The sequence below is a fragment of the Mobula hypostoma genome, chromosome 12, assembly GCF_963921235.1.
Source record: "Mobula hypostoma chromosome 12, sMobHyp1.1, whole genome shotgun sequence".
Classification (NCBI taxonomy): Eukaryota; Metazoa; Chordata; class Chondrichthyes; order Myliobatiformes; family Myliobatidae; genus Mobula; species Mobula hypostoma.
The window spans coordinates 104,038,332-104,060,732 of NC_086108.1; the positions used below are offsets into that span (position 1 = coordinate 104,038,332).

Below are 22,401 nucleotides of genomic sequence, written 5' to 3' on the forward strand. Positions count from 1 at the left end.
TGGTCCCATGATTAAACTCAGACTAAAATCAGCGGATTGCTGGGCTGGGCGGCGTGGCCATTCCGCGCTGCATCTCAATACATAAAAAATTCCGCAGTCGCACGAAGAAACGGACAATTGCTTCAGAACCCTGACCGCAAGGACCAAAAAATGTTGTGTGATCACCCTTGCTTCTGAGAGACTGTATGCACTGTCCCGACAACAACACGATGGCTGCATTTCCAGGACACCCTCGGTTTGCCAAAGGCGCCAATTAAATTCGAGGCTCGCTCGGGTGCCTCCTCGTTCAAATTCAAGATAAATTTGACCTTTCCAGGCGCTACCGTTCCTTTTTAGGAGAAAGGCGACCAGGAGGAATGTTAAAAAGTTTGCGTCAGTGTTGTTTGGGTACATGGGAAATGACGTTTGTGGATGTTCTGGAAAGAGCCAGATTTTTTTCCCCAGGAGCCGGGCGGAATGAGTTTTATATAAAGGCAGTTGCAGGCAGGGCAGGGTGAGTGAGTGAGTGAGTGAGCAAGCAAGCAGCATCAGAAGCTTATCAGCTCAACGTTGTGTGGCTGTCAGGAGTGTATCAGGTAATTAACCTACAGGGCCAGTTCGGAGCCTTTGCCTGCTTTGAAGGGAGACCGCAGCCTTTCTGCGTACGATGGGCAAAGATTATTACAGTATTCTGGGGTTGCAGAGAGGAGCTTCCGACGATGAGATCAAGAAGGCTTACCGCAAGCAAGCACTGAAATGGCACCCGGATAAGAATAAGTCGCTCAACGCGGAGGACAGGTTCAAAGAGGTAGCAGAAGCCTACGAGGTGTTGAGCGACCCCAAGAAGAGGGAAATCTACGATCAGTTCGGAGAGGAAGGTAAGAGGGGATGAAGCAGGGATTTGGAGACCCGAGACGACCAGAGATTACAGCATAGGGCGGAATTCGATATGCCATTGCTGCAGTCGCCGATTTATTTAAGGGGAATGCATGCGGACAATATTTAGTGACAGTCCACGTTTTTTTCCTTTATCAACAGTGATATGATGTCATTCTTTAAACCGCTCGTTGTTCCCGCAGTCCGGGGTTTTTAGGTTATTCGCCCGTTCCATCTATAACCTTCTGCCCAATGTTACGGGTTTTGAAGTGATTGTGATGATGCGCCTATTTAAAGTAAAACGCTCTGACTTGCGCAAAGTTCAAGAAACACATCGGTGCAAACGGCGATATGGGATTTTGGTTGTTTCCGAGTGTAGGAATGGCAGTGGGTCATTAAACTCTTGGTTTTGTGCTGCATTCCATTACATCATGGCTCAACCTCGCTTCCACTCCCAAGCACCAATCGCCGTATCACCCCTGCCTCTGCAGCTGGGCAACCACGACTAGACAGTCCCTGTAGTCACGGGGCATTCCTCAACCGCTTTTGAATTAGAGAGGGCCACTGTGTCTCATACCTCAGCAAAAAAAATGGCCTGTGGACACGTTCAAACTATTGCCAACTCACCCCCATTTACTGTGCTACCTGGTGAGGTTGAACTTGTTAACACCATGGTGCCCTTAAGTAATTTTCCAAAGTGCTTTTGGTAACCAGTTACACACAAAATGATAGACGAACCCAACAGGTCAGGCAGCATCTACGTTTTGGTCTGAGACCCTTCATCATGATTGAAAAGGAAGGGGGAAGAAGCCAGAATAAGAAGCTGGGGGTGGGGGGTGATGGAGGGGAGGGGATGGAATACAAGCTAGAAGGTGATGGATGAAATCAGGTGGGTTGGGGAGGGTTATGAAGTGAGAAGCACGGAGTTAACAAGTGGATAAAGTGAAGGGCAGCAGAAGAAGGAATCTGATAGAGTGAAACATGGGGAAAAGGGGAAGGAGAAGGGACACCAGAGGGTGATAGACGATTGAGGGGAAGAGATGGGGTAAGAGACAGAGCCAGAATGGGGGATTTCCTTCTTCAGCTCTGCCAGACTGTCTCAATTAGAGTCATAGAACACTACAGCATAGAAACAGGCCATTTGGCCCAACTAGTCTGTGCTGAATTATTTATCTGCCCAGTCCCATTGATCTGTACCTGGGCCATAGCAACCCCCCCCCTTACCCCTCCCAATCATGTACTTATCCAAATTTCTCTTAAATGTTAAAATCGACCCCATATCCACCATTTCCACTGGCAGCTTGTTCGACACTCCCATCACCCTCTGAGTGTAGAAATTCCCCCTCATGTTCCCCTTAAACATTTCACCTTTCACCCTTAACCTATTGCCTCTATTTCTAGTCATTCCATCACCAAGCACATTTTTCCCTCTTTCCCCCCCACTCAACTTTCTGCTTTCCACAGGGATCGTTCCCTATGTGACTCCATTGTCCATTCGTCCATCCCCCATGGATTTCCCTCCTGGCACTTATCCTTGCAAGCAGAACAAGTGCTACACCTGCCCCTACACTTCCTCCCCCCCATTACCGTTCAGCGCCCCGAACAGTCCTTCCAGATGAGGTGGCAGTTCACATGAGAGTCTGTTGGGGTCATCTACTCTATCTGGTGCTCCCGGTGTACATAACTTCCCAACTCAGTACATTGACTTATGAAGGCCAATGTGCCAAAAGTTGTCTTTTTTTGACCCTAACTACCTGTGACACCACTTTCAATGAATTATGGACCTCTATTCCCAGTTCCCTTTGTTCTGCTACAATCCTCAGTGCCCTACCACTCACCATGTAAGATCTACTCTAGTCGGTCCACCCTAAGTACAATACCTCTTTTCTGCATTATATTCCATCTGCCATTTTTCAGCTGCTCCAGATCCCGCTGCAAGCTTTGATAGTCTTCCTCACTTCCCATTACACCCCCAATCTTAGTGTCATCTGCAAATTTGATGGTCTAGTTTACCATATTATTATCCTGATATAGATGACAAACAACAATGGACCCAACGTCAATCCCTGCGGCACACCACTAGTCACAGGTCTCCAGTCAGAGAGGTAGCCATCTACAACCACTATGTGGCTTCTCCTGCAAAGCCAGTGACTAATCCAATTTACTACCTCATCTTGAACCTTCCAGACCAACCTCCCACACTGGGACCTTGTCAAAGGCCTTGCTAAAGTCCATGCAGACAATATCCCCAGCCTTTGCCTTCATCAACTTTCCTGGTAACTTCCTATAAAAGCTCTATAAGATTGATTATTGTGCATGTCCTTTGCCTAGCATATGTCTTATCATTCATCAGATTGAAATTGCCAGTGGATCTCCCTTATGACAGATGCCTTCAATTAGTTGGAGGTGGCGAGTGGCGGGGAAATGAATGGAGGGAAATAGTTTGGGTTAGAAGAGAAAGCTCTATGATAAATGATAAGTTGGGTTAAGGGAGGAAGGAGAATTTGATTCGCAATTGTATCAGCTTGTAAGTCTTTGCACACTGTTTAGGCATGGCCATAGGCGGACAAAGTAAATATTTTTTCTTTATTACAGGTTTGAAAGGAGGCGCTGGTGGGAGTGATGACCAGGGAGGAACGTTCCGGTACACTTTCCACGGAGACCCTCACGCCACCTTTGCTGCATTCTTCAATGGTGTCAATCCCTTCGAGATGTTCTTTGGAAGGAGGATGGCAAACGGCCAACATGAAGAAGCCATGGATGTGGACTCTGATATTTTCAGCCACTTTGGAGGCTTTAGCATGAATAACTTCCCTAGGGAACGGCACCGAGGAGGGATGATGGGACAGATGCATCGCAAACAGGACCCCCCCATCATCCACGAGCTCCGAGTGTCCTTGGAGGAGATCTACAATGGCTCCACCAAGAGGATGAAGATTTCCAGGAAGCGACTGAATCCTGATGGCCGGAGCCTCAGGATGGAGGACAAAATACTAACTATTGAAATCAAAAAGGGCTGGAAGGAGGGAACTAAGATCACATTCCCAAAGGAAGGCGATGAAATGCCCAACACGATTCCAGCAGACGTAGTTTTTGTACTGAAGGATAAACCTCATCCCCACTTCAAGAGGGACGGATCGAATATTGTCTATCATGCTCGAGTCAACTTGCGGGAGGTATGTTCTGCTGAGGTGTCATTTCTATTTGTAATGTGAGATGGTTTCCTTTTTCTTTCTCTGTATGCTGGATGAGTTGCACTTGAAGCATTTCCTTCCCGCTCTTCCATGTGCCCAAGAATACTGAGCTCTGCCAGTTCTTGTTTCTAGCATATTCCCTTCTTTTTCCTTTCAACTTGAGCTTCAGAATTCTCTCTCGAAACTCCTTACCGCTCCTTTTAAGAGCTTTAATAAAATTAACCTTTTTTTTTTAGCTTTTATACCCACTCTCAAAATTACTTCGAGTGCTTCAACTCAGATATTAAAATAGTTTATATTCTTGACATCTTACCCTGCATAAATGCAAAATGGTATTTCTGTAAAAACTGTTTGCAAGTCATGGAGGTTCAGGTGACTGCGGATTCTGGAATCTGGAGCAAAAAGTAATTAACTGTCGGAATTTGGTAAGTCAGGCAGCATCTGTAGAGGGAAATGGACAGTTGATGTTTTGTACCCAGAATGCTGACTGTTTATTTCTCTCTATAGATGCTGCCTGACTAGCTGAGTTCCTCCAACGTTTATTTATTGCAAGTCCTCTTTGACAGATTGGCCTGATGAAGTATTTAGCAAGGGCAGTAATATAATGACCATCTGTGAATGCTGTCCTTCCCTCACCACCAACCTCACCTCTCCAAACAAAACGAGTAGTCTGGGCTTAACGAAAATCCCCAAGTAAAGTTTTGATATTCAAAGGCCTGTTTATGGTGAGGAAAGAGCAGCACTCACAGATAGTTATGCTATCACTGCCCTTTGCTTAATTCCTTATCAGGACTTTCAGTCCAGGAGGAGTTGAAATAAGCAAATGCTGGAGGAACTCAGCAAGTTGTAAAGAAAGTGTTTGGCACAATGGCCTTCATAAATCAATGTACAGGAGATTGGATGTTATGTTGAAGTTGTATAAAACATTGGTGAGGCCTAATTTGGAGTATTGTGTGCAGTTTTGGTCACCTACCAACAGAAAGGATGAATGAGTACGGATAAAATTTACAAGGATGTTGCCAGGTCTGGAAGATCTAAGTTGTAAGTAAAAATTGATTAGGTTGGGACTATTCCTTGGAATGTATAGTATTAAGAGGAAGTTTGATGGAGGGATGCAAAATTATGCGGGAGATAGACAGGGTACATGCAAACAGGCTTTTTCCACTGAGGTCAGGTGGGATTACAATAAGAGGTTATAGGTTCAGGGTGAAAGGTGAAAAGTTTAAGGGGAACATGAGGGGAAACTTCTTCATTCAGAGGGTTGTGAGAGCGTGGAATGAGCTGCCAGCACAAATTCAGATAGGTACAAGGATGGTAGGAGTATGGTGGGCTATGGTCCTGGTGCAGGTCGATGGGAGTAGGCAGTTTAAATGGTTCAGCAAAGACTAGATGGGCCGAAGGACCTGTTTCTGTGCTGTATTTTCTATGACCCTCTGACTCTATGAGTTAGGCAGCAGCTTTGCAGGGGAATAAACAGTCTGTTTCAGGTCCATAACATAGGAGCAGAATTAAGCTACTCAGTCCATCGAGTCTGCTCTGCCATTCCATCGTGGCCGAGTTATTATCTCACTCAACCCCGTTCTCTGCAACCTTTGACATCCTGACTAATCGAGAACCTATCAATCTCTGCTTTAAATTCACACGGTGACTTGGCCTCCACAGCGGTCTGTGGCCAACTACACTTGGTTTTCAGAAGCTATAAATAAAGCCATCTGATTTTCGGAATTGTCTTTTTTATTTTGAGTTCATCCAACGTAGTAATAGTTATACCCCTACTCCTAGCAAAAAGGTTATGGGGATTAGAATATCATGAGGCTGAGTGCTGAACTGTGCCAAGCTGGAAATTACATAAAATTAGGTGGAGAGCCGAGGTGTAATTTTTCCAATTGGTTTCAGGGGGAGGTGATCAGATCCCTTGCATGAATTTAACATGTAAAGAAGAATTCATGCCAAAAAGATATAGGTTTAAAAAAAAAAGCAATGTCAACATTGGACTGCACTCCCCCTGGGTCCCCTCCTCCTTCCCTTTCTCCTGTGGTCCACTCTCCTCCCCTTATCAGATTCTTTCTACTCCAGTCCTTGACTTCTTCCACCCACTTGGCTTCACCTGTCACCTTCCAGCTAGCCTCCTTCCCCTCCCCCCACCTTTTCCAGTCTGCTGTCTTCCCCCTTCCTTCTCAGTCCTGAAGAAACATTTTGACCCATAACATTGACTGTTTATTCATTTCCATAGATGCTGCCATAAAAATCATAGATAATTTGATCTGGTGTCAGGTCCACTTTCCTGCCCAGGTAGTCATAAACCTAGGCCTCCCATAGACCAAAATTTGGTCTATCTCATCCTTAGTTTCAGTTTTGGATCTCCCCCTCCCCCTCTCACTTTCAAATCTCTTACTAGCTCTTCTTTCAGTTAGTCTGACGAAGGGTCTCGGCCCGAAACGTCCACTGTACCTCTTCCTAGAGATGCTGCCTGGCCTGCTGCATTCACCAGCAACTTTGATGTGTGTTGCTTAGTTTTAGTTTTAGCCTTAGCCACTGCCTAGTTAACACTTCCCCTGCCCCCACCTTTTTATTCTGGCATCTTCCCCCTTCCTTTCCAGTCTTAATGAAGGGTCTCAGCCCGAAACGTCGACTGTTTATTCATTTCCATAAACGCTGCCTGACCTGCTGAGTTCCTCCAGCATTTGTGTGTGTGTGTGTGTGTGAGCATTAACGATGTGAAGTACACAAAAGTAAATCATTTTCTTTTTAAAAAAAAACGATCTTGTAGGCCTCTTCAAAGGATTTTCTAAGTATTTTATTTAGAGATACAGCAAGGTTACAGGAACTCCCAGCCCAACAAGCCCACAGTGACAAGTGACACCCATGTGACCAATTAAGCTGCTAACTGGTACACTTTTGGAATGTGGGAGGAAAGCAGGGCATCCTGAGGAAATCCATATGGTCAGAGAAGAATGTAGAAACTCCTTACAGAGAGAGTTGGGAATTGAAGCCAGGTCACTGGCCCTGTAAACTTCATGCTAACCGCTATGCTGCTGTGCTGCCCTTTATTGTCTGTAGTCACAAATATAATACAGGGACCAATCTGCATGCAGATTGATCCCTCAACCGGATATTAACTAAATAATTCATTTGATGCAGTTGGTTTAGAAATAATTATCAGCCGGGGAGATTGTAACACACTGCTGCGAATCCTGACAGATTTGAAACTGAGAATGGATTATAAAGGCAGAAAATGCTTATAATGTTATCTTGATTAGTGTGCAGAAATGCTTCCTTTAGATGAAGGAAGAGATTATTTGGGTATAATTTGAAATGTCATTCAATCATGGCTGAGTTATTTTTCCTATCACGCAGCGATGTCATCTGAAAGGAGATTAAAAGTTGTGAAACACAGGGCACATATGAACCATTAGACCATAAGACGTAAGAGTAGAATTAGGCCATTTGATGATGCCTGATTTATTATCCCTCGCAACCTCATTCTCCTTCCTTGTCCCTGTAACCTTGGATGTCCTTAATAATCAAAAACCTATCAACCTTCACTTTAAAGTACCCAGTGACTTGGCCTCCACCGCCGTCTGTGATTATGAATTCCACATCTTTGTCACAAAGTGTATGAGAATTGTACACAACGGTTTAGAAATCATTGATTGTGTTTTAGCCAGAGTCTTGTATCCAGAGTTGGCAATTACACTTCAGAATTAGAATAGATTTATCATTACTGACGTATGCCATAACATATGTTGTTCTGTGGCAACAGTACGCTTAAGTTACAATAAGAAATATATAAATAAATAGTGCAATAAGAGGGCAAAATAGTGAAGAGAACAAAATACTTTAGGGAGAATGTCAAGACTTAAAAAGGGTACAGTGGAAATGTTACTAAACTGGTATCAAGACTACGGGAGTTTAATGTGGAGAGATTGGAAAAAATGTCAGTGCTCCTTGGCACAAAGAAAATTATGAAGATGCTTGATCGAATTGTTTAAAAATTACGTGGGGTTCTAGGGAAATTCAAAGGTGGAACAATTTTCACTGGGTCAGAACCCTAAAGATTTAACATCTTTGTCAAAACAATATCAGTGAAGAGTAGAGAATGGTTGCTTGTGTAGTGATATGCCAAGGTCTGGAATGTACTGCCTGTAAGGGGGAGGATGTAGATTCTTAGCAACTTTCCAAAGCAATTGGATAAATGCTTTGAGGAGGAAGAAAATTACAGAGCAGTGGGTAAAGGAGCAGGGAAGTGCCACTAATTGAGTATCTGTCTTGTAGACTTCATGACATGTCGGTTTGACTAACCCTCTGTACCACATCATGTCTCAGACTTCACTGCAATAAATTAGATTCATCAAACTTATTTGGCAGGTTTGGGGAGGTACAGTAAATACAGCTGCACCAGTTTTGCAGTGTGATAGAAACAGAATTGCCCAGCCAGGTTGTCGACAGAAACAAAGACAAATCTTAGGGGGTTCTCATGCATAGATGCTGCTTAGTTCAGGTAGCATTGGTCGAAAGATAAGTAGTCAATGTTTTGGGTCTTGCGACGCCATGTAATTAAGTGCTAAATTATCTGCCCCATATGTTGCATACAGCGGGAAAGGCCTTCACCCTGTTTAATTGCTCCAATGTCCTGTTGAGATAGTTTCCTTGCTGAATGATTGCAGAACTGGATTCCCCTCTACCTTGTTTATGATCTTGCTCCGTATTATCTACCTGCACTGCACTTTCTCTGTATTCTGCACTGTTACTATGCTTTACCTCAATGCTCTGTTGTAAAGTAGTTTATCTGTAATGACGGTGTGCAACGCCAGCTTTTCACCGCACCTCGGTGCACACGGTAAATAAACCGCTTTACCCCACAATCAGCTAAAAGAAATGATGCCTCAAGATTTTGAACAGTCAGCTCACCAGTAACTCTACACTAATGGGGGGCACAGCTACAGTGACATTATAACTAAAGCCATTCCTTACTGCGAACATGTCAGGCACATCGCAGCTTAACCTTCCCTACTCAAAGGAGAACGATGGCTTCTCCATTTCACTGAGGCCAACCGTACAAAGATTCCTCCCCAAGTCTCTTTATATTTAGCAACTTGCCTCCGAGTGGCAACTTCCAGAAGCTGCTGGGAAAAACAATCCTTGTTAATCGCACAGGACCAGCCCGGCTCCCCAAAATATTTGGAGATTCACCTGTGAAATTTTGCCCTGGAGAAGCAAGGAGCAAAAACAACAAGTTGTCTAAATGAAGGCTCTGGGGTCGAATTGTTGACAGTCCATTTCCCTCCACAGGAATTGCCTGATCCACTGAGTTCCTTCAGCTGCACAGCCTCAGAATATAAGGACGTCCCTTGAGAACAGAGATGAGGAGGAATTTCTTTAGCCAGAAGTTGTGAATCTGTGGAATTCATTGCCACAGGTGGCTGTGGAAGCCAAGTGACTGAGTATAATTAAAGTAGATGTTGATAAGTTCTTGATTAGTAAGGATGTCAAAGGCTATGGGGAGAAGGCAGGAGAATGGAGTTGAGGGGGATAATAAATCAAACGTGATGGAATGGCAGAGCAGACTTGATAGACCGAATAGCCTAATTCTGCTTTGATGTCTAATGGTCAAGCTCATTTTTTTATTTTTTGACTCCAGATTCCAGTTTTTGTGTCAAGTTAGTTCAATTAAGCTCATCAACCCTACTGGGACAGAGACTGCTAACAGCAACTCGCTAGAGTTCTCTGTCCTGGGCCAGTCTATCAAGTTGACCCCAGGCATCATATGCCTTCTAGGCGAAGATCCTCCCTCTCCCAAGGATGTGGGCTTTGGAGCTCCCGTAGTCCCATGCCCAACCCTCCTTATACACCCAGACTTGGGACTGTCCACGGCAGAGTTGTGTCAACAAGAACCTGTCCCTTATTAATGAAATGCAATGCTGGTAACCCTATGCACAGAAATCTTTCTCATCAAGAATAGCTTTTTATAAATAAGGGATGCCCATTTTTATGTTGGCAGTGAGGGTTGTTGACCTAACCAGAGAACTGCAAACATTGAATGTTTAACTTCAGGACATCTAGTCATAGTCATAGTCATACTTTATTGATCCCGGGGGAAACTGGTTTTCGTTACAGTTGTACCATAAATAATAAATAGTGGTAGAACCATAAATAGTTAAATAGTAATATGTAAATTATGCCAGTAAATTATGAAATAAGTCTAGGACCAGCCTATTGGCTCAGGGTGTCTGACCCTCCAAGGGAGGAGTTGTTAAGTTTGATGGCCACAGGCAGGAATGACTTCCTATGACGCTCTGTGCTGCATCTCGGTGGAATGAGTCTCTGGCTGAATGTACTCCTGTGCCCACCCAGTACATTATGTAGTGGATGGGAGACATTGTCCAAGATGGCATGCAACTTAGACAGCATCCTCTTTTCAGACACCGCCGTCAGAGAGTCCAGTTCCATCCCCACAACATCACTGGCCTTACGAATGAGTTTGTTGATTCTGTTGGTGTCTGCTACCCTCAGCCTGCTGCCCCAGCACACAACAGCAAACACAGACTCGTAGAACATCCTCACCCTTCCCTTCCAGTCCCGATGAACGATCTCAGCCCAAAACATTGATTGTTTATTCCCCTCCATAGATGAAGTATCTGTTTCTTTTTCTGCCCCACCATCTGGGAGAGGGGTCATTAAGAAGCAAAACTAATTACTTGATACAAACGAAACCTCTCGGTGCTATTGATATTCTTTCCAAATAACTATTTCCTTTCCATTATAGGCTTTATGTGGTTGTACAATTCACGTGCCCACCATGGAAGGCAGATCCGTCTCGTTAACGACACAGGAAGTGATTAAGCCGGGCACAAGAAAGCGGATAAGCGGCAAAGGGTTGCCATTCTCAAAAAACCCCAACCAACGAGGTGATCTCATTGTGGAGTTTGAGGTCACCTTCCCAGACTTTATATCCACATCATCCAGAGAGGTGCTGAGGCAACATTTACCCCTGTCGTAGATGGGAGGACTAATTCCGTTTCACAGTAGTATCACACTCCTATACATAGTGAAGTATTGTGCTTGCACACCCTAAGGAGAAGCATCAGTGACTGTTTCAAGAGATTTTTCAAGCAGCAATAACTTTTTGTCATGTTCTTAAAAGGCAAGCTTTTCACTGTGTTCTGCTGGGTGCATATGTGGAACTTTTTGTATGTTTTTTTTTTATTTAGCAAATTGTGTATGTAGACATGAAGGCTGGCTGACTTAAGCCAGTATCCATTAAAAGACTGTCAGAGAAACCAATTCTAACATGTCAATGTGAATGGTCCATTCAAGAACTTGTTCTCAAGGATGAATTTCCAGGATTTGGAATGCACTATGTGCTATTAGCAACATGATGTCACTTTACCCATCATATAATGTGTTTTTAAAAAAAATCTGTTTGGCACTTTTGTAAAGAAATGTACTATAAATCATTTAATATGTCCATCACAAAATAATTTGAGCCCTTATTTCTGTACACTGCCAATTAACGCCAGCTGCTTGGACAAATGACAACATGATATTTAATAAGATTAAGGTGCAGATTTATTTAACTGACTTACTTACCTAATTCCAGTTCCGTCGCCGGTGTTTAGAGCAGCAACGAAGGTTCTTCAGCTCCGGCAGTATTCAAGTCTCCATCGTGTCGGTAGCTCAGTTTTCGCTACCAGTCAGAGTTGTTAGCCCTGTGATGAGCACCGCTCCCCTCCCCCCTGGGAGGTCCGGCCGACTACTCTTAGCCTGGCCTTTACCCTTTGACCTGCATGTCATGGGTGACCCTACCAAGAGCCAAAGCATAAAGCCCTGACTCCAGCCAACGTAGCTTTCCGGGTCATTGAGCGCCCAAACATAGAAATGCAATGACAAGGTTGTGGTCCTCTTGGAAGAGATTTATTTAGGTATACGGTGGAATTTTCAGTTTGCTTTTACAACCAATTCACCTAAGGATGCGCTGGGGGCAACATGGAGTGTCGCCACACATTCTGGCGGCAACGTAGAGTGTCTACAATGCTCAGCAGAACAACACAGAACACAACAAGCAACAAAACAACAACATTAAAATAAGCTATGTTTTTCCTTAACCACCCCACCCCACCCCACCCACACATGCACGCAGGCAGTCCCCCCCAATCTCCAGCATAGGACTCCTGGCTTCAATTCTGTACTTCCGATTGATCATCAGCCTCTGATCTCAGAATCCGGTTTAATATTACCGGCAGATGTATCATGAAATTTGTTGTACTTTGGTATCGACCCCGGACTGGCCGATGATGGGATCTCAAACTCCCAGCTGACTGGCCCTTGTGCCCCCTGCTCACAAAGGCCCGTCTGAACCTGGGACAGCCCGATACCCACGGATGTCCCTTGACATCTGTCCGAGCCGCTGGCTTTCGAGCAGATTGTTAATCATATTTCTTTCCACCCACCCACATCCCGCATTCAAATCTGGAGAGCCCTTTTCCCTGTGTTGGATTCTTAACCGGCAGTGTGGTAGTTTATCCTTGTGTGCAGTTCTACTACGGTACTGGCATCTGGGGCTGTATCACAAGTTAAGGGCTTTGACGTGATTTAATTGTAAGAAGATACAAGAGGTGCAACATCAGGGTTTAGTTAGCAGTTTTATTTGTAACTTCTCAGTAGATGAAATGGATCTATCAATACTGATATAAATTACTAAGATCTAAAGATAAAGCAGAGTTTTTATTGCATATTGTCTGGAGAAAGTATTACTTTTTATTAATAAATGCAATACGAAGATAGTTACATAGCTTTCAGTTTCTTGTCTTAATACACTTAGAGGCCTCTATTAGATACACATGTACACCTTCTTATCTCATCAGTATCTCATCAGCCAATCATGTGGCAGCAACTCAATGTATAAAAGCATGCAGACATGGTCAAGAGGTTCAGTTGTTGTTCAGACCAAATATCAAAATGGGGGAAGGAATGTGATCGAAGTGACTTTGACCGTGCAATGATTGTTTGTCCAGACGGCTGGTTTGAGCAGCTCAGAACATGGAGTTTACACACACAACAGTCTCCTGAGCAGTGTTTCCCAACGCCCCCCAAAGCACCTTCGTATTTGCCAAGGACCCTCTTTGGCACAATGTACTTTCCGGTGCCCCCATAGTGTAAAAACATGTCTACCATATGTGAACATGAGAAAAATGGTTCTGCTTTAAATTTTTATTTGTCTTTAAACCTGGCTTACACAGTACCTGTGCACTGTACGGCAGCTGCGATATCGATGTGGTCCTTGAGCGTGATGGTTTTTAGCAGGAGTTGAAATATCTGGTTCAAGTTGTGACGGCAAAAGCCTCAAGTCCCCATGCGTAACAATGTCCAAGCGGTTTCTGTTTTTTGTGAGTATGTGGGTCACTGTACTGAAGCCTCTTTCAACAAGGTAGAAGCATGGAAATGCGATGTCCTGCCTTCTCCCCGTATCTATTCGTGCCCTGACCAGTCAAGAATCTGTCACCCTCTGCTTTAATTATACATGCAGGCTTGGCCTTCGCAGCTGCCTGTGGCAACAAATTCCACAGATTCACCACTCTCTGGCTAAAGAAATTCCTCCTCACCTCCATTCTAAAAGGACACCCCTCTATTCTGAGGCTGTGTCTTCTGGTCTTAGGCTCTCCCTCCATAGGAAACATCCTCTCCACATCCACTCCATCAAGGCCTTTCACCATGAGGTCACCCCTCATTCTCCCGAGTTCAAGTGAATACAGGCCCAGAGCTGTCAAATGCTCTTCATATGACAAACCATTAAATCCTGGAATGATCTTCGTGAACCTCCTTTGAACCTTCTTCAGTTTCAGTACATCCTTTCTAAGATAAGAAGCTCAAACCTGCTCATGGTACTCCAAGTGAGGCCTCAAGAGTGCTTTATAAAGTCTCAACATTACATCCTTGCTTTTATATTCTTGTCCTCTTGATATGAATGCTAACATTGCATTTACCTTCCTCACTACAGTCTTGACCTGCAAATTAACATAGAAAAACCTACATCACAATACAGGCCCTTCATTCCACAATGCTGTGCAGAACATGTATTTACTTTAGAAATTACCTAGGGTTACCCACAGCCCTCTATTTTTCTAAGCTCCATGTTCCTCTCCAGGAGTCTCTTAAAAGACCCTATCGTAGCTGCCTCCACCACCGTTGCCAGCAGCCCATTCCACGCACTCACCACATTCTGTGTAAAAAAACTTACCCTTGATGTCCCCTCTGTACCTACTTCCAAGCACCTTAAAACTGTGCTCTCTCGCGTTAGCCATTTCAGCCCTGATAAAAAGCCTCTAATTATCCACACGACCAATGCCTCTCATCATCTTATACACCTCTATCAGGTCACCTCCCATCCTCCGTCACTCCAAGGAGAAAAGGCCGAGTTCACTCAACCTATTCTCATAAGGCATGCTCCCCAATCCAGCCAACTTCCTTGTAAATCTCCTCTGCACACTTCCTATAGTTTCCACATCCTTCCTGTAGTGAGGTGACCAGAACTGAGCACAGTACTCCAAATGGGGTCTGACCAGGGTCCTATATAGCTGTAGCATTACCTCTCGGCTCTTAAACTCAATCCCACGGTTGATGAAGGCCAATGCACCATATGCCTTCTTAACCACAGAGTCAACCCGCGCAGCAGCTTTGAGTGCCCTATGGACTCGGACCCCAAGATCCCTCTGATCCTCCACACTGCCAAGAGTCTTACCATTAATACTATATTCTGCCATCATATTTGACCTACCAAAATGAACCACTTCACACTTAACTGGGTTGAACTCCATCTGCCACTTCTCAGCCCAGTTTTGCATACTATCAATGTCCTGCTGTAACCTCTGACAGCCCTGCACACTGTCCAAAACATCTCCAACCTTTGTGTCATAAGCAAATTTACTAACCCATCCTTCCATTTTCTCATCCAGGTCATTTATAAAAATCACGAAGAGAAGGGGTCCCAGAACAGATCCCTGAGGCACACCACTGGTCACCGGCCTCCATGCAGAATGTGACCCATCTACAACCACTCTTTGCTTCTGTGGGCAAGCCAATTCTGGATCCATAAAGTAAGGTCCCCTTGGATCCCATGTCTCCTTACTTTCTCAATAAGCCTTGCATGGGATACCTTATCAAAAGCCTTGTTGAAATCCATATACACTACAGCTACTGCTCTACCTTCATCAATGTGTTTAGTCACATCCTCAAAAAATTCAATCAGGCTCGTAAGGCACGACCTGCCTTTGACAAAGCCATGCTGACTATTCCTAATCATATTATGTTTCTTATGTCAAATGTTCATAAATCTTGCCTCTCAGGATCTTCTCCATCAACTTAACAACCACTGAAGTAAGACTCACTGGTCCATTATTTCCTGCACTATCTTACTCCCTTTCTTGAATAAGGGAACACATCTGCAACCCTCCAATCCTTCAGAACCTCTCCCATCCCCATTGATGATGCAAAAATCATTGCCAGAGGCTCAGCAATCTCTTCCTTCGCCTCCCACAGTAGCCTGGGATACATCTCATCCGGTCCCGGAGACTTATCCAATGATGCTTTCCAAAAGTTCCAGCACATCCTCTTTCTTAATGTTTATATGCTCAAGCTTTTCAAACCTCTATAAGTCATCCCTACCATTGCCAAGATCCTTTTCCATAGTGAATACTGAAACAAAGTATTCATTAAGTATCTCTGCTATCTCTTCTGGTTCCATACACACTTTTCCATTGTCACACTAGATTGGTCCTATTCTCTCATGTCTTATCCTCTTGCTCTTCACATATTTGTAGAATGCCTTGGGGCTTTCCTTAATCCTGTCTGCCAAGGCCTTCTCATGGCCCCTTCTGGCTCTCCTAATTTCATTCTTAACTCCTTCCTGCTTGCCTTATAATCTTCGAGATCTCTATCATTACTAGATTTTTGAACCTTTCATAGGTTTTTCTTTTCTTCTTGACAAGATTTACAACAGCCTTTGTACACCACGGTTCCTGTACCCTACCATTCTTTCCCTGTCTCATTGGAACATACCTATGCAGAGTGCCAGCAAATATCCCCTGAATATTTGCCACATTTCTGCAATACATTTCCCTGAGTACATCTGTTCCCAATTTATGCTTCCAAGTTCCTGCCTGATAGCTTCATATTTCCCTTTACTCCAATTAAACGCTTTCCGAACTTGTCTGTTCCTATCCCTCTCCAATGCTATGGTAAAGGAGATAGAACTGTGATCGCTATCTCCAAAATGCTCTCCCACCGAGAGACTTGACACCCGACCAGGTTCATTTCCCAATACCAGATCATGTACAACCTCTCCTCTTGTAGGCTTATCTACATATTGTGTCAAGAAACCTTCCTGAACACACCTAACAAACTCCATTCTATCTAAACCCCTTGCTCTAGGGAGATGCCGATCACTATTTGGGAAATTAAAATCTTCCACCATGACAACTCTGTTATTATTACACCTTTCCAGAATCTGTCTCCCTATCTGCTCCTTGATGTCCCTTTTACTATTGGATTGTCTATAAAAACACCCAGTAGAGTTATTGACCCTTTCCTGCTTTTAACTTCCACCCACAGAGACTCAGCAGACAATTTCTCCATGACTTCCTCCTTTTCTGCAGCTGTGACACTATCTCTGATCAACAATGCCATGCCCCCACCTCTTTTGGCTCACTCCCTGTCCTTTCTGAAACATCTAAAACCTGGCACTCGAAGTAACCATTCCTGCCTCTGAGTCATCCAAGTCTCAGTAATGGCCACAACATCATAGTTCCAAGTACTGATCCATGCTCTAAGCTCATCTGCTTTGTTCATGATGTTTCTTGCATTAAAATAGACACATCTCAAACTGTCGATCTGAGCGCATCCCTTCTCTATCCTCCCTCTCGCACTGTCTCCAAGCTTTCTCTATTTGTGAGCCAACAGCCCCTTCCTCCGCCTCTTCAGTTCGGTTCCACCCCCCAGCAATTCTAATTTAAACTCTCCCCAATAGCCTTAGCAAACCTCCCTGCCAGGATACTGGTCCCCTTCAGATTCAAATGCAACCTGTCCTTTTTGTGCAGGTTGCGCCTGCCCCAAAAGAGGTCCCAATGATCCAGAAATCTGATTCCCTGTCCCCTACTCCAATCCCTCAGCCATGCATTTATCCTCCACCTCATTCTATTTCTATACTCACTGTCGTGTGGCACAGGCAGTAATCCTGAGATTACTACCTTTGAGGTCTTGCTTCTCAAACTCTTCCTAACTCCCTGTAGTATGTTATCAGGACCTCCTCCCTTTTCCTATCTATGTCGTTGGTATCAATATGTACCACGACCCCTGGGTGTTCACCTTCCCACTTCAGGATATTGTGGACGCGATCAGAAACATCCCAGACCCTGGCACCTGGGAGGCAAACTACCATCCGCGTTTCTTTCCTGCATCCACAGAATCACCTGTCTGACCCCCTAACTATAGAGTTCCCTATTACTGCTACCATCCTCTTCCTTTCCCTACCCTCCTGAGCCACAGGGACAGACTCTGTGCCAGAGGTGTGGCCACTGTTGCTTCCCCCAGGTAGGTTGTCACCCAACAGTACTCAAACAGGAGTACTTATTGTTAAGTGGGACAGCCACAGGGGTACTCTCTAGTATCTAACTCTTCCCCTTCCCTCTCCTGACTGCTACCCACTTTCTGTCTCTCGAGGCCCCAGTGTGACTACTTGCCTATAGCTCCTCTTTATCACCTCCTCGCTTTCCCTGACCGGATGAAGGTCATTGAGGTGCAGCATTAGATCCCTAACCTGGTCCCTAAGGCTATCGCTCAATGTACCTGGTGTAGATGTGGCCATCTGGGAGGCTGGGAGTCTCCTGGATTTCCCACATCTGACACCCAGTGTAGAGCACTGGCCTCACAGACATTCTTCCTGTTTCTATTCTTCACAGGTAACCTACCTCACCTCAACCTGTTATCATCAAAGCCCTATTGAGCCAAAGCCTTCCGACTCTGACTCCCTCTACTCTGTCACCTGCTCCTCTGATGCCCGCTCTATAAAGCTGTCTCCTTTTAAACTCTTCACGCTGGTCTAACTCGTTGACGTCCACGCACTCGCGCAGTCGTCTCTTGATCAAACCGCTGAAGAAAAAACTATCTCCTTTTAAACTCTTTGTGCTGGTATAACTCGCTGACGTCCACACGCAATTTTCCAGTCTTCCGGAACCATTCTCAAATCTAGTGATTCTTGAAAGAATATTGGTATTGCCTCTTCGGAGTCTTCAGCCACCTCTTTCAGAACTCTGGGGTGTACACCATCCGGTCCAGGTGACTTATCTACCTTCAGGCATTTCAGTTTCCCAAGAACCTTCTCCCTGGTAATGGTAACTTCACACAGTTCATGTCCCCTGACACTATACTGCTAGTGTCTTCTATAGTGAAGACTAATGCAAAATACTCACTCAGTTCATCCACCATTTCTTTGTTCCCTGTTATTACCTCCCCAGCATTGTTTTCCAGCGGTCTGATACCCAATTTCATCTCTCTTTTACACCTGAAAAAACTTTTGGTATCCTCTTTAATATTATTGGCTAGCTTACTTTCATATTCCATTTTTACCTTCTTAATTAATTTTTCACTTGCCTTCTGTTGGTATTTGAAAGCTTCTCAATCCTCCAACCACACAATGTTTTGCTCTATTATATGCTCTCACTTTGACCTTTATGTTGGCTTTGACTTCTCTTGTTAGCCACCATTGTGCCATCTTTCTTTTAGAATACCTCTTCCTCTTTGGGATGTATATATCCTGTGACTTCTGATTTGCTTCCAGAAATTCCACCCATTGTTGCTCTGTTGTCATCCCTGCCAGTGTTTTATTCCATTCAATCCTGGCCAACTCCTCTCTCAAGCCACATCAGGAAAAAAACCTGTAGAAACACACAAAACACACAAAATGCTGGAGGATCTCAGCAGGCCAGGCAGCATCTATGAAAATGAGTATGGTTGACGTTCATTGGTTTCAACTGGAAATGTCGACTGTACTCTTTTCCACCTTCCAACACCTTCCAACCCATGTCACCTCAATGCTTTGATTTCATTTTATACCAACAGAGCAACACCATCCCTTCTGCCCTGCTGCCTAGCCTTCTGATGCAAGGTTTATCTTTGGACATTAAGCTCTCAGCTAGAACTTACTTTCAGCCATGATTCAGTAATGCCTACAAAATCATACATGCCAATCTATAATTGCGCTGTAAGTTCATCTCTCTTATTCCATATACTGCGCACATTCAAATATAACACCTTCAGTCCTGTGTTCACCTTTTCATAATGTTGACTGTGATTGTCAGCCTCTCCCAGCTAGGAGTCTCACTACACATTGCCTCTGCTTGTAACCCAACTATCTCATCTTCAGCACTATCACTCCAGTTCCCATACCCCTGCCAAATTAGTTTAAACTCACCCAAACAACTCTAGCCAACCTGCCAGAAAGGATATTGAGCCCGCACCCCCCCCCGGTTCAGGTGTAACCCATTCCGCTTGTACAGGTCATACCTTCCCTAAAGGAGATCCCAATGACTGCTCAGCTCTGAGACCCTTTCTGCGAGCAGCTGAAGCCACTTCAGGGAGACTCCCATGACCCTGAGAAGAGAGGTGCTACGATAGTTGTTACAGTTGCTCCCGTCACCCTTGTTCTTGTAGAGAGTGGCGATGTTTGTATCCCTCATGTCTTGGGATATGCTGCCTTCTCTCCAACACTGGCAGAAGATGGTGCAGCTCTGGGATGAAGGCACCCGTGGCACATTTGAGAACCTCAGAAAGAATGCCATCTTTTCTGGTGCTTTCCCAGAAGAGAGCTTCCAGTCCCTCGCTGAGTTCCTCTGGTGTGGGGTCTATATCTGATACAGTAGAGGGGTAGGTAAATATGGGTATAGACTAAGATCAATGATTAGCTAATGATCAATACTGTTGCTGGGCAAGTGAGAAAGAAACCCTACCCAGCAACAGGTGACGTACTAGACATCGTTCTCTCAAAATACAAAAGCATCTCAAGGTATAACTAAATATGGGAAGGATAGCGTAGGGGACAGAATGTTTGAGAGAAAGAGGAAGGTGTCAATATAAGGAACTGATGTTGTATCCAGGCTAGCTTTGGCAGAAAATAATTATAACTAACCAATGATGATTGTACATCTAATAGTATATTAACATGTGATCGAAACTATTCTAAAACTGTCTTAACTCGCGTAATTATAAGATTTCCTGCCTACGTGATGATCAATGTTATAAATTGTGAAGAATTGTGATTCGGGGGAGGATAGTGCTCGGACTGGCTCTTTGAGAGATCAGTCTGTAGCTTCCCCCGTAGCATGCTATGAATAAAGAGTAAAGTTTGATAAAGTATTGTTTGTTTTATTGTGTTCGTGGTACTTGCGCTCTTGCATTGGGTTGATCCACCTTGACATATCAAGTGGGATCATGGTAGGCAGAAGTTCAATGGTGTTCAGAGCTTCATCTGTAACCACTCTCTGACATACAGCTCCGAGTTACGTTCTACCCAGCGTTCCAGCTGTTGTGTTCTGTCCTTGATGACCTCTTCCATTGACGACTTTAGTGGGGCAGTCTTGCTCTGTAATGGACCAATGGCTTGCTCGGTTCCGTCGTACGTTCCTCTGAGGTAGCCAGTGCCAACACCATCCTGGAGCCAGTAGTCACTGGCACACCGCCTGGCCGCCTGTTGAACTTTGTTCCCGGTAGAATGGAGCACTTGCAGGTTCTTCTCGCTGGGAAAGGACTTGTACGCTGTCCGTGCTTTTCTCTTCTCCTCAAGCAGAGGCAACAGCACTTCAGAGTGGGCCTCAAACCAGTCAGCAGGCTTGACCGTCTTTTTTCCGAAGGTGGTTATCGCAGTGTTGTAGATGGTGTCCCGCAGGTTTTCCCATCTCCTGCTGACATTGGTGTTGGGAGAGCTGGGCAGAGTTTCCTCCAGGTCTTGCACAAACTCGGCTCCCTTACAGTATCACGAGTATTGCTGGTGTGAATGCATTGCCCCCCCCCTTCCCTTCTGGAACGATGAAGTCTTCTCGGCTGAAGTTTTACCTCGCTGCACACACGGGAGTGGTCAGTGTCGCAATCTGCACTCTGGTAACCGTGTGCCACCTTGACAGTCTGAAGACTGCTGAGTCTTGCGAGGATGAGATCAAGTCGGTGATAATGTTTGGACCTCGGATGTCTCCATGACACTTTGTGCTGAGGCTTGGTGCTGAAGGCAGTGTGAGTGATACCGAGGTCATGTTGGCAGCAGAGATCAAGGCGGCGCTGGCTGTTTTCATTCATCTTTCCAGTTCTGAACTGTCCCATTCAGGAGGGCCAGCTGTGGTAGTTGCTGCCAACTCTTGCGTTAAAGTCACTGAGAATGAATAGTGGATCTTGAGAAGGGAATTCTTTGATGGCAGCGCTGAGTTCATCATAGAACTTGTCCTTAGCTTCCTGGGCAGAGGTTAATGTAGGCGTATAAGCACTGATAATGCTAACCAGGCCCACAGAAGCTGAATCCTGAGCAGTCTTTCAGTTCCTTCAGTTGGTGGTATGATGGCGCCAACTAGACTGTCTCTTAAGGCGAAGCGAACACCATGCTCCCAGGGCTCTTCTGGTGGCTTTCCATGCCAGGTGAAGGAGAAGTCTTCCTCTCGAAGGCTTCCTGAGGAAGAGAGCCTTGTTTCCTGAAGGGTGACGGTGTCCATCTGTAGTCTGTTCAGTTTGTTGTTGATGACTGCAGTCTTGCGGGTGTCACTCATATCCTGCAGGTCTTCTGTAAGGCCTGGTGTCATGGTCCATACATTCCACATACCTGTCTTGAGGGCTGGATATTTTTGACGTTTCCTTTTGTTGCCAGGTGCAAGGTTATCGATCCACCTGCCGGGGGTTCCCTGAGCCCCACATACCCAGTGGAGCAAATGGACTGTAATGAGGCAGCACCGATTTGACTGGGCACTGCCCAGCTTGAGGTGGGTGGTAGCTGCCCAGTGAGGTCCGAGGACCTCTCCCAAAGTTAGAAGCAGACCTTGGCGCCTCGCCCTACACCAATCGAGTGCAGCGGCTTATCATTGGTAACTGCTGCTTCCCGTGTTGTGTCAACGCTGACTAGCGACGCTGGAGTGCCCTCTCCAGGGCGCAAGCCTGAGTGGGAAGGTTTGAAGAACCGGCTGTTGCCCATGCAGCGTGTTCCCCCTCTCCACGTCACTGACGTAGTCCAAGGGAAGGGCAAGCGCCGATACAGCTTGGCACCAGTGTCGTCCCAGAGGTTGCCAGAGTGAAGTTGTAAACAACATCAAAGTGCTTTAGGGACCCC

General features: G+C 45.1%; 1 protein-coding gene across 1 annotated transcript; it reads left to right on the forward strand.

Moving 5' to 3' along the window:
* The first annotated feature begins 216 nt into the window (after positions 1-216).
* dnajb4 (DnaJ heat shock protein family (Hsp40) member B4) lies at positions 217-12,847 on the forward strand. The gene is made up of 3 exons (XM_063064750.1): positions 217-857; positions 3,451-4,031; positions 10,816-12,847. The coding sequence occupies exons 1-3, from the start codon at positions 647-649 to the stop codon at positions 11,047-11,049; spliced, it is 1,026 nt and encodes a 341-aa protein (XP_062920820.1). The 5' UTR covers positions 217-646; the 3' UTR covers positions 11,050-12,847.
* The last annotated feature ends 9,554 nt before the right edge of the window (positions 12,848-22,401 follow it).